Below are 12,297 nucleotides of genomic sequence, written 5' to 3'. Positions count from 1 at the left end.
ACGAGTGGTTTAAGAGGACTTCAAAAAGTAGTTTTTTTCCAAAAATTCAAAATGACTGAAAAATTTTCATGATGGAAAATGACATTAAATAATGCTACCAACAAGGAATCAGAGGGAAAATGATTTTGTTACTAGCCCTTACGGTTTAAAAGTTATTAACATAAACATGAGTGCACATTTCCTCTATCTGTGTGCCAAATTTCACAACTTTCCCGCAAGCAGTTCTATGGGCTGCCATAGACTTGAGCAGAAAAAGAAGACCTTCTGTGTTTTCCCCTGATAACAAACAAGTTAATAGTAACTGCCTTAAGTCTTACCTTTAATGCAAGCTATATTTTTTGTTGAATAATTTGAGAATTATGACTGGATTTTGTAATGTTTGAATAATACATGTTTATATTTAGGTGTTTTGTATCTAAGCTGTTCCTATGTGAACAATTTTCAGCAGCATTATAGTAGAGTAACGTTACTTAATGTAACTGCTTACTACAGTAAAGCTCAAATAAATAAGCTAAAATTAGTGAGCACAGAAAACTATTTTATGAAAATGAAATCTAGACAATTACAGATAGCATAATAATATCAAGAAAAGCAAAAGGGTAAATGTTATAGGATTCACAAATTGCAGTATTTACACTTTTGCTTTTTTTAAAAATAACTGATTTTATGATTATTGTGGTTCAAATAATCATTCAACATGGAGTGATTTTTAGGTAGTTGTTTTAGTGGTAATAAAAAGGCATGAAAACATGATACATCAGATCTTCTTGCTTTCAGATGTATTTTCAGAACCAAATCACAGAAATCAAAATTGTTTGTTAATCAGTAAAAGACAACAATGTTTCTGAATAAGACTTAAGAATCTAAATATTGCCTTACACTGTCTTCATAAAAAAAAAAAAAAAAAAAAAAAAAAAAAAATTATAGTTATATCATTAAATATTAATAAGTAAGAATGTACTTTGAGTAGTATACAGGGTCTTGGTACCTGTGTTGGAGTTCAGAGGACTGATAAATGTCACAACGAAGGTGAGAAGTAGATACGTTAACGCCATTTTAACCTATCAAGCAGCTTCACGCTCACACTTTTGTTATCAGACTCAGAAGAGGAAGTGTATGACATAAAGTGTGATGAGGAACTCATCTGTTTCTAGTTTTGTTTTGCAACTCTAGCCCTTTTCATGCTCTTAAACTATTTATAATAGTAGCTCTTAAGGAGCTTCAAACACACTGACACATCAACACTGTCAGCTTTTTGCAATAATGCATAATTTGTTGCAGAATTATCATGGTAATATCATTTTGATGTCAGCTTTTAGAAAGCCACATGACTAACTGTGCACAGTTCTACAAACAAAGTGGGACAGATGTCATTTCCACTGGTTTAACATGGCTAGTGCAATATAAACCAAGCAATATGTTGCCAGGCTTGAGTAACAGAGGTGATGTCCTCACCTACTGTAGTGTTCAAATAAAACTATTCAGCCATTTCAGATGAAACATTTACTCTCTTGTACTGTATTTTCACATCCTTGTAGCTGCGTACCATTAGCAGCTTAAAATACTTAAAATGCCCACAACCGCTAACTTTGTTCTCTTTCCAGGAAAGAATGATTTATGTTTCACTGGACTGAAAGTAAAGTATTGTCAATGGTCAGCTAATCTGAGGTAGTAATACATTTTATATTAAAAGCACATTTTAGTTCATATTTCATATTGTCTCAAAATAGTACAGTTGAGTACCTTTAGATGTTCTTATCTTGAGAAGTACTAAAGAAGAATTTTTAGTATATTAAGTACAAAATTAGTGCACGAAAATAGAGCACTTTAAGTACATTATAGAAGTGTACTTTTTTTTCACCTGGGAGGTAAGATATTTCTGTTCACATTTGTCTGAAGCTCATATAGTATATATATATGTTGTGGCTATGTTTACATGTGCACTAATAATGCGATTATTTCCAATAATAAGAGTAAGGACTTAATCTCAGTAAGATGTTTACGTGATACGAGCAAACCTCTTCACTCCCATTTACACACAATTTTCATTAAGCTATAAGCATCGAGAATACATTTTGTGTGAAAAAAAACAAAACAAATAACGACTTTATTTTTGTCTTGTTTTTGCGCACAAAAAGTATTCTCAACGCTTCATAACATTAAGGTTGAACCACTGTAGTCACGTGGACTTTAACAATGTCTTTGTTACCTTTCTGGCCTTGAAAGGTGCAATGACGTTGCTACCTGTGTGGCTCAGAAACCTCTTGGATTTCATCAAAAATACTGTATCTTAATTTGTTTTCCAAAGATGAACGAAGGTCTTACGGTTTTTGAACGACATGAGGGTGAGTACTTAATGACAGAAATTTCATTTTGGGGTGAACTAACCCTTTAATCTACTTTCATCTAATGCATTTTTTTCTATGGACGTATTTCATTTTTTTTTTTTTGGTGATGTGCCTAAAATGTCTTCATTTGATGTTTTGACTATCAATATACTACATTATATTAGTGTCGCACAACGATGTCAACATGAACTCAATTTCTTGCATCCCAAAAATGTCATGCTTTTTTTTTTTTTATGGCTATTTATATGTATATTTATTAGAATAGTGATGTAGAATTTGATTCAGAGCAAATACTGTATGTCTTCAAGATGAAGTCTTACAACGGATGTTTATGTAACATGATAATAGCAGTAGAACTCTTATGGCTACAAAAGATTAAGTACACAAAACAAGTGACTAGTAATGTGATACAATGTGCAAGAACATCTTCAATTGAAATGAGCTATTTGAATATGAAAATGATGCATTGCTTGGCATCACATTAAAATGTGATTTAATCCTTATGCTACAGTATGCTAAAAAGTATGCATTTACTACTGCATACAGTATGAGTAAAGGCATTTAATACTACAGTGTAGACAAAGATGCTGTAATTTTCAGGATTTCGGAAAAAGTGAGAATGCAGCATAAGAGTGTCATGATGCAAAGCCAAACCAGATGATAGAAGTTGTGATTCAATCACAGTGGGTGAGGCTTCTTTATGAATTTTATAATCATCTGCACATGATACAATGTCCAAAATGTTCTTCAATGAAAATGAGCTATTTGAATATGAAAGTACTTGTCTTGTCATCACAAAAATCAGCATATTTTATTGTGTTTGACCTGCTTGTGGGCAAAACCACTCAATTCTACAATATTCTTTAAACAAACAGGTAAACATTTTAGACTTTTGCGTGCCTTTCAGATAATATAACATGTCATGGTGCAGACAGAACCTCCTCATCTCATTCTGATGTTTTAATAGAAGTACATATCATTTAATTCAAAATTTTATAGAACTAATTCGGTGTGTTCAGGTGGGTCAGACTGCATGTCATTCACATTTAAGCTTTTTTTTATAATTGTGCACTTTCGGTTTCAGGGTGATGTAAAGCATTTAAGTATTTACCAAAACATCTAATAAACAAATATGCGAGGTGCAGAGGATTTGTTAGACTAAACAGCTAAAGACCTAGTCCACATTGCAGCTGTTCTGGACAAGGACTGCCCACTTAGACAGAAAGAGACTGCCTGACCAAGTGACTAACCAGTTTGCCTTTTAGGGATGGGTTTATCTGAAATGGACTAGATAGAGTGGGTCGTTTTGCAACTTGGGTGAATTATAACATAATTTTAACCAATTAGAAATGAGCTACAGTAGAAGACTCTGTGTGAAAATATAGGATTTACAGGACAATTTTGAGGTAATAAATTTTATGTGTGCTCATTATTTGATATGTAATCATGTTAATTTGATATATAACATTGTTTTAGCTACATGTTTAAAAAAACAAACAAACAAACAAACAAAAAAAACAACAACCTAGAAACATGTATGATCAGACCGTGGTGGTTGTAACTTCTACTGGACCCACAAATTGCACAGAATAGGACAGTGTATAGGAGGTTACATTTGCCACACACACTGTCTGTTATGTTTATAGTGTTGTTAACCTATGTTTAATGTATTTCCATATTTGTTTCCTTGTTTGCTGTTGTGAATTAAAATCTTATTTATATAATTTTGAGTTCAAATGTCTAAAATGAAAAGAGTGTTGCGGATTTCTAAACTAATTTGGAAGTGAAATTGGGGTTGGCAATGTGAGATGGCATAGTATTTATTTTGACAACAAGTTGCTTATATTAGGTTTGTTTTATCAAACTAGCTGGCTTGTTTTAGTGAGATCTGGCAGCAATACAGGAGGTTAATGTTAGTAGTTGGTGTGGATTTGAAGGAAGGGAGAGAGTCCAGATGTAACCAGTATAAAAATTATACTGTTAAATATATGTATCGTTAAGTAGAATTCACATAAAATTGTTCATTTATATACCTGATGTAGCTGCCTGATAGAGTTGTCAAAAGTACCTTTTTGGTACTGAAATTTTAAAAATGTGACGCTTTGAGTGCTGTTGAGCAGATTCGTAATCGCCTCTGATTGGCCATTGTTTTTCACATCTCATCGGATATGTCTGTGATTGGCTTCAATGATCAACGCTGTAAAAACGTTGTAAATAGTCATCAATGAAGCTTTTCACCAAGCACTTACAGAGATACACAAGAGAGCATTTGAAAGCAGGCGTCTATCGTGGACCAGTCCGCTGATAGACACCTGCTTTCAAACGCTCCCGCTCCCGCTTTCAAAACGCTTTCAAATTCAGACACTTCCGTGTGCTTTCAAGTGCTGCCATGCATTGATCATTGTAGCCAATCACAGACATATCCGATGTGCGTGTCAACACAATGGCCAATCAGCGGTGTTTACGAATCCGCTCAACAGCGCTCAAAGCATCACATTTTTAAAATTTCAGTACCGATTGGTACCGAAGTTGGTACTTTTGACAACTCTACTGCCTGATCGAAATGAGTGTTTCCCCTTTAATTGTTGTGATGTCACGGGTCAACATAACTTCCTTTTCTGTCTCCTCCTCTTCCCTTTTGCATTGTAACCTTATGGGAGAGAAAACAAGGGTGATTCACTCTCAAAGAGGCTGCTTGTTTTTGTTTTCTATCTGGAATAAAAGATCAAGCGAAACTGCTGCCTGCTGTCCCGTGTCCGACAACTACACAAAGCTACGCAACACAGAACTAAATTGTTTTATAACTGGTGTCGCTGGCTGCACATCACGCTTGGCGTCGCGAGCCACCGGTTACACGTGGTGCCGTGACCCGGATGGGAGTGAGGTTTAGGGGGGAGAGTGTAACGTAAGCCAGAAAAAGCTGTGTGTGTAAACCTCACTCCCCTGATTTCAAGAGGCACGCTAACGAGTCTGTGGTCTTTAGCGCCCTTGTTATCACGCCCGCCTCCCATGCTGAAGACGGCGGTTCAAATCCTGCTCGGAGCGGGTTGAGTAGGACCGGTTACACAGATGTGTAGTGGCTCAAAGGACTGACAGACAATCAATATCTGATGGAAACAGAGGTCGTGTCAGACTTTCGCACTGTCTGTCATTTTGACGGACAGGATAATAAAAATTCTGTCATAATCAATTAGACGTTTAATAGTTTCTTTTTTCATCCACATTTTTATTAACAAGCTTACAGGATAAGCAAATAGGCCTAGGCTATGCATTTATTTATATTATGAAAAGAAAGTTCAACAAAGACTGTGCGTCACTTTTCAGTTTTCATCTTGAACAGTTGTCGCGGATCATGAGTGAACGCGATCATCCCTTCCTCTTTACTATTTTACAGAATGAAATAAACATGAATGAACATCAGAAAATATGTTGAAAGATACAGTAGCTTACCGAAATCTGTATCACGTCTTAATCAGTTCAATCAGTATTGGAAACGATGTCACGTAACATTATACGTCCGCCTGTGTGTAATCAAACGCATCGTTTTCAACTTATTCTGGAGACTGAACTCGCGCTCTGCTGCCACACTGGAGCGCACTCACCACCAACTGGACAGGGGTGGGAATTACAGTTACAAGTTACATCAGCCTCAGTGTAATCTGGCAAAATGATGGACGGCCTTCAGATTTTTTCATCACTGCAAAAAAAAATCCGTCAATGACAGAAAATTTTCAGTTGACGTGACCTCAGGATGGAAATGTATTGGGGAAGTGTGTTTTAGCTGTTATGAAGATTTAGTTGTATAAATTTTCAATTTTTTTTTTTAGAATAGTGCATTTTGATTCAGTGTCAAAACATCTTCAGGATGAGGCTTTGGTACATTAAGTTTTGACTAGAAATGTGATACAAAGTGGAAAAACATCTTCAATGAAAATTAGCTACAGTATTTGAATATGAAAATTACTTTTCTTGTCATCACAAAAATCAGCATACGGTATTGTGTTTACCTGTTTGTGTTGGGAAAAACATTCGATGATCCATTGTTCTAAACTAGACTTTTGCTTTCAGAGAATATAACGTTATAGTGCGGACTGAACCTTTACATCTCATTCTGATGTTTAAATTTTAACAGAAGTAAATCTGTGTTCCTATAGAGAAAACAGTACTTCAACCTAGTACTTTGTAAACACAACTATGTTTCTGAAGACTACAGTTGATCTTACTAGACCAGTTTTGTCTGCCAAATTACAGTGAGTGTGAAATGCTGTCTGATGCTGAGGCTATAGGAAATGTGTAGAATTCTGTGAATGAAGGCTGTAGTTTTTTCTGTAGCTGATTCTGTGCTTTCTGTGCTTTTGGGGTGCATTTCTTGACAAAGTATTTGAATTTGCATTGTACCTACATACATTTACTGTGACAAATGTATGTTTGATCATCTCATATTAGAATACAGCAGCACATAGTGGTGATAAACAGCAGAGTGGATCTGTGTGAGCAGTCATGGACGGAAGTCTGTTTGTGCTGCTGTTGCTGCTGCTGCTGCTGTCAGGTTGGTGTGGTTTGTTTGTAATGTGTTTTTACAAGGAAAAGTGAATGTGCATACTGTATATAAACAAATTTATATAAAAAAAACATTTTTGCAGGGCTCTTGAGGACCACTTCTGGTGTTTATCGTCAGTACTACTATATAAATGCAAGAATGTCATGGCCAGAGGCTCAGAGTTACTGCAGAGCGAAGTACACTGACCTGGCTACTGTAGACACCATTGATGATGTGAACAGGCTGGTAAATATAGTGGATGCTGGATACAGTGGATCTGTGTGGATTGGACTGAAGAGAGGGACACAGAAACGCTGGGTTTGGTCTAATGGAGAAGACACACTAACACAGTACAGTGCCTGGGCTGATGGAGAACCGAAGAGTGGAAAAGAATGTGGCTACTTCAATAATGGAGTTTGGCTCAGTTCGTCATGCTCATCTCTGAATCACCTTGTGTGCTACAGTGGTGAGTTATACGTTTGTAACTTATCAAATATTCAGTTTAGCTGAGAAGAAGAGTTGTGACCTTATACTTATTTTGCTTTTCCTGATAGGAAGCACTGGATACGTCAGGGTAGAGACATTCAAGAACTGGACAGATGCTCAGAGCTACTGCAGACAGCATCACATAGACCTACCCACTATTCACAATGCTCAGGAACTAAACCAGATAAAGAGTATTGTTCCATATTATTCTTGGGTCTGGATTGGTCTGTTCCTGGACTCTTGGGAATGGTCTGACAAATGGAGTCTCTTCTTTAGATACTGGGCAGTAGGTCAACCCTCCCAGAGTTCAGGATCTGGTGACTGTGTCAGCATGTCAAGAACCAATTCTGGGAAATGGGCTCAATACAGCTGTGATCTACAGCATCCTTTTATCTGCCATGGATGTGAGTTTTTTCTTAAAAAAAAAAAAAAAAATCTGATTACATTAGACAGAATGATTGTTGTGTCTGTTCTGTCATTTTAAGCATTGGGCATTCATTTAATTTGAGTGCATCTGCATGCATAACATTACTCTGAAAACTATCAAAAACTTCATTCTAAAACCCTGACAGTGCAAGAAACTGCATTTTCATGCATTTTGCCAGTAACATTGTTTCCATACAGCAGAGTTGGGGTAATGGGAAAAATCTATCGGTTTTAAAGGGGTCATGTATCAGCTTAAAAGGGGTCCTATTATGCTTTTTTTTTTCTACATTCTTTAGTGTGTAATGTTGCTGTTTGAGCATGAAAAATCAGGAAGCACTGTTTCTGAACTCCCCGAAACACCTCTTGAGTTTTCTTACAGGAATGAACACATCACACTGAAAACCTAGTAGACCCCAAAATCAATACTTTAAAAAAGGACATAATAGGTCCCCTTAAACACTCCATAACTTTTACCCCCAAAAATAACACTTATAATGGAGTTTGCATGACCTACAACAAGTTCTTGAGTTATTAAGCATAACCGTATGATTGTGGATGTAAACTTGCTTCCTTATGCCTCATACTTACTGAGTAGTGAGAGTATAGCTATACTTAAAATAATATTTTATCAAAGATGAGGTTTATTGCATTTCTGTGTCATATTTTTTTTTTATTTTAAATAAGTCGTATAACTTGTATGATACTCTACTCTCTCAGTGCTAAACTTAACTAAAAGAGAAAAAAAGAAAGAAAAAAATCTTCAATATACAAAGATACCCTAATATAAATTACACTCACTAAATTAAAAACAAAAATACAACGGCCCCTTTCCTAGTGTGTCTAATACATATAATCATTTACTGCGGGATGCACAATGTATATTACGTGATATCTTTACCTTTCCTTTCTATTACCCAAACGAGTTGTGCTCACAATGAATGGGGACAGAATTGAGCCTTTAGGTAACACAAGACACATTTGAAAATACGAGGGTTTTACCCACACTATATATAATCAAAGGCTACCTGTAGTCAGATTAGCAAAAGAACATCAGCAAGCAACAAGTTCTTTCCGAAAGCATTCATTATTAAATATTCAATAATATACTTCTTCAGTAATTCTGTTCCACAATATTCAGTTTTTTATGTAATTTTTATTATTCAACAGGTAATATTCACTGGTTGAAATGCAGCCTATGAATTGCTACCAAAAATTCATGCACTGTTAATGCAATGCATTTTTATTTGATTGGTGCAATTCTGCATGCTTTTGTCACGAATGTGGCTATCTCTGCCCTTCCTCCGGACCACCGGAGGGAGCCATCACCGGAATACCGATCAGTTCTCATTCGGACTACATTTCCCATGGGCCCTCATTCCTGGGACTGATTGCACACACACCTGCACCGCATCACACTCACACTATTTAAGACACACACACACACTCACACATCGTGAAGTCTTGATTTGCCTTGGTGATCATTTCTGAGTGTTTTTCTGTGGACTGCTACCTGTTATCGTTTGGGTTGTTTATTCCCTGTGACCCTTTGCTGCCTGCCCTGATCTTTGCCTGTTTCCTGGACTGTGATTGTTTGCTGCCTGCCCTGATCTTTGCCTGTACCCTGATTCTGTTCGTCTGCCGCCTGCCTCGACCATTGCCTGTCTCTGTTTATGCCTCTGCCTTTGCCCTGTCTGCCTGTAAGCCCATTTAATAAAATAGCTGCAAATGGATCCACATTCTGTCGACCCATCATTACAGCTTTTTTATTAGGAAATTTTTTTTTTTTTTTTTTTTCACCCCTGATTTTTACAGTCATGTTTCTCATTTGCATTTGCTAAAGGGCCCAAGTCTCCTTACCGCTCCTACCACTATGTGGATGAAAGCATGACATGGCAAGATGCTCAGAGTTACTGCAGAGCGAGATTCACTGATCTGGCCACTGCTGACACCATGAGCGACGTGAGTTTGCTGGTAAATACAGTGGATCCTGGATACAGTGGATCAGTATGGATAGGTCTCCACAATGGAACAGAGTATCGCTGGGTCTGGTCTATGGGCACACTGTCCCAGTACAGTATCTGGAATCCAGGAGAACCAAATGGTGATGGGGAGTGTGTGAGGAGTTTTAATGGAAACTGGTATGATGAGAGCTGCAGCACCGCTCTCCCGTTTGTGTGTTTCAATGGTGAGTCCACAAATCTGGTTCATTTTTCCACCCACACTTTAGCTGATCCTGGACTAAGGGCTGGTTTTTATCTGGTGTTTCTGAACAGACAGCTCTGGTTTTATCATCACTGAGACTGCTATGACATGGAGAGATGCTCAGAGTTACTGCAGACAACACCACACTGACTTGGCGAGCATCAGCAGCGCAGAGCAGCAGAATCTGATCAGTAATCAAGCATCGCTCTGGATTGGTCTGTTCCTGGACTCTTGGCAGTGGTCTGATCAGTGGAACCTCAGTTTCAGATACTGGGCAGCAGGTCAACCATCCCAGAGTTCAGGATCTGACTGTGTCAGCATGTCAAGAAACTATTCTGGGAAATGGGCTCATGAAAGCTGTGATCTAAAGCGTCCTTTTATCTGCCATGGAGGTGAGTTTCCACAGTTAACAGAATTAAATGATACAAACAAGAGGATTGCATGTTTTCATGTTTTCATTTAATGATGTATCTTCTATATTGAGGATGACTTTAACTCTGTATTTCTCTAGAAGATGACAAGTTGATTAAAAAACAGATTGTCAGATTGAAATTGTCCTGTAATGGAAAATGCACATTGAATTATCCTTCCATACAGACTGCCATCCTGAATGAGGTTTGTATCTGCCTTAAACACTGTGTTCAGTGGTCATATGGTTCAACAACACAATATGCAGAGTGAAATGTTGGGTGAAATGTTGCAAGAAAATAAGAATGCTTTAAAATACATTACAACCAACCAGCATCTTTCATAGCATCAATATTGTTGCTGCTGTTGATGTTTTATTTGATTCTTTCTTGCTGGTCTTCCAGATAAGTGAAAAGCTGAAGAGCATGGGGCTGGAAAGTGACAGCAAAATAAGCTGGAGAAAAGGGGAAGGTGGAGAGGTGTTTCATCAGGAGATCAACCATATGGCCAATTCAAATAATAAATGTGATAGACTGTAATCGTCAATATACTTTAAAGTACATTTTAAAACGTAGTAGTAGTAGTAGTAGTAGTAGTAGGAATTAGTAGTAGTAGTAGTAGTAGTAGTAGTAGTAGTAGTAGTAGTAGTAGTAGTAGTAGTAGTAGTAGTAGTAGTAGTAGTAGTAGTAGTAGTAGTAGTAGTAGTAGTAGTAGTAGTAGTGGTGAATGGACATTTTATTTGTTTATTTTTTTTATTGGAATTTAATTAAATGGCAGTAACTACATATGACGTTAGCTTATAGTCAAATGGAACAAATAATTACATTCTTAAAGGATTAAACTTTTCCTTCTAAATGTAGCTCTTAATACTCTGGTTTATACATGTAAATACATTTTGTAATAACATCTACAAATACGTTGGTTACACTTTATTTCAAGGTGTCCGTGTATAATTCTACATTTAAGTAATGGGTAATAATAACTTACTACTTACTATAGGGCTAGAGTTAGGATTGGGGTTGATTTATGGTTAGTTGCATGTAATTATGCATAATTGTTATTACTACGTGTAACAAGGACACTGTAAAATAAAGTGTTACCAATGTTTGTCTTTAAATTGACATTAAAAGTAAACTTCAATATAAAAACTTTCTAGTACTGTATAAGAAAAGAGGTGTTTGAGAGATATGTGAGCCTATTTGATATGTAAAGTATGCAGATTTCATTCTCCAAATAAATTTGATAGAAATAGAATCGTCCTGTGCATATTGTTTCCATTTTGATGTCTATAGATCTGTCAAAATTTGAAATGTTTCTTTTAAAACTGACCAATAGAATGATTTATATAAAATATATTTTTGCATATACCAGGAAATATTTGAGGGAAATTTGCATTTCAAAACCAGGTCTAAATTTCCACCTCTATGAAATTATTAGCATGGGAGTAACCCTTTTCTATTTACATTTAGACTATTATGCAAAAGCTCAAAGTGACTCTTTCATGGAAATGACTCTCTGATTCTGAACTACTAATAAAATAAATGTAGAAAATAAAATCGGTACAGTATTATTTACGCATTAGAAATAACTCTTTATGGTAATGGAAACACATTTTCACTTCCAAACAAACAATGTCTACTGAGACAGTATGTTATGATTTTTTGGACCTTTGCAACAGTAAAACTCATAATAACTATAACGAGTTGTACTCATTGTAATCATGCTAATCTTTTAACAGTTCATGGTATCAAAATATCTTGATGAGCTTTTGACACAAGATGTTTTCATCAGTGGCAACAATCTACAACATCAATGAAAATGAGCTCTTTGAATATTATCACAAAAATCAGCATATAGGGCCAGTTGCATAAACATAGCCATTATGAT

General features: G+C 36.3%; 1 protein-coding gene across 1 annotated transcript; it reads left to right on the top strand.

Moving 5' to 3' along the window:
- The first annotated feature begins 6,917 nt into the window (after positions 1 to 6,917).
- Positions 6,918 to 10,949, top strand: LOC127501763 (macrophage mannose receptor 1-like). Its single transcript, XM_051873909.1, has 6 exons — positions 6,918 to 6,921; positions 6,992 to 7,354; positions 7,443 to 7,778; positions 9,641 to 9,985; positions 10,074 to 10,394; positions 10,815 to 10,949. The coding sequence occupies exons 1-6, from the start codon at positions 6,918 to 6,920 to the stop codon at positions 10,820 to 10,822; spliced, it is 1,377 nt and encodes a 458-aa protein (XP_051729869.1). The 3' UTR covers positions 10,823 to 10,949.
- Positions 10,950 to 12,297: the final 1,348 nt, after the last annotated feature.

Source organism: Ctenopharyngodon idella, chromosome 2 (assembly GCF_019924925.1).
Source record: "Ctenopharyngodon idella isolate HZGC_01 chromosome 2, HZGC01, whole genome shotgun sequence".
Taxonomy (NCBI): domain Eukaryota; kingdom Metazoa; phylum Chordata; class Actinopteri; order Cypriniformes; family Xenocyprididae; genus Ctenopharyngodon; species Ctenopharyngodon idella.
Note: the sequence above shows the minus strand (reverse complement) of the source record. Positions and strands in the feature narration are given on the sequence as shown.

Coding starts and splice junctions, on each gene's coding strand:
- LOC127501763 (XM_051873909.1), top strand. Junction 7,355..7,442: donor TCACCTTGTGTGCTACAGTG/GTGAGTTATACG, acceptor TTTTCCTGATAG/GAAGCACTGGATACGTCAGG. Junction 7,779..9,640: donor TCCTTTTATCTGCCATGGAT/GTGAGTTTTTTC, acceptor CATTTGCTAAAG/GGCCCAAGTCTCCTTACCGC.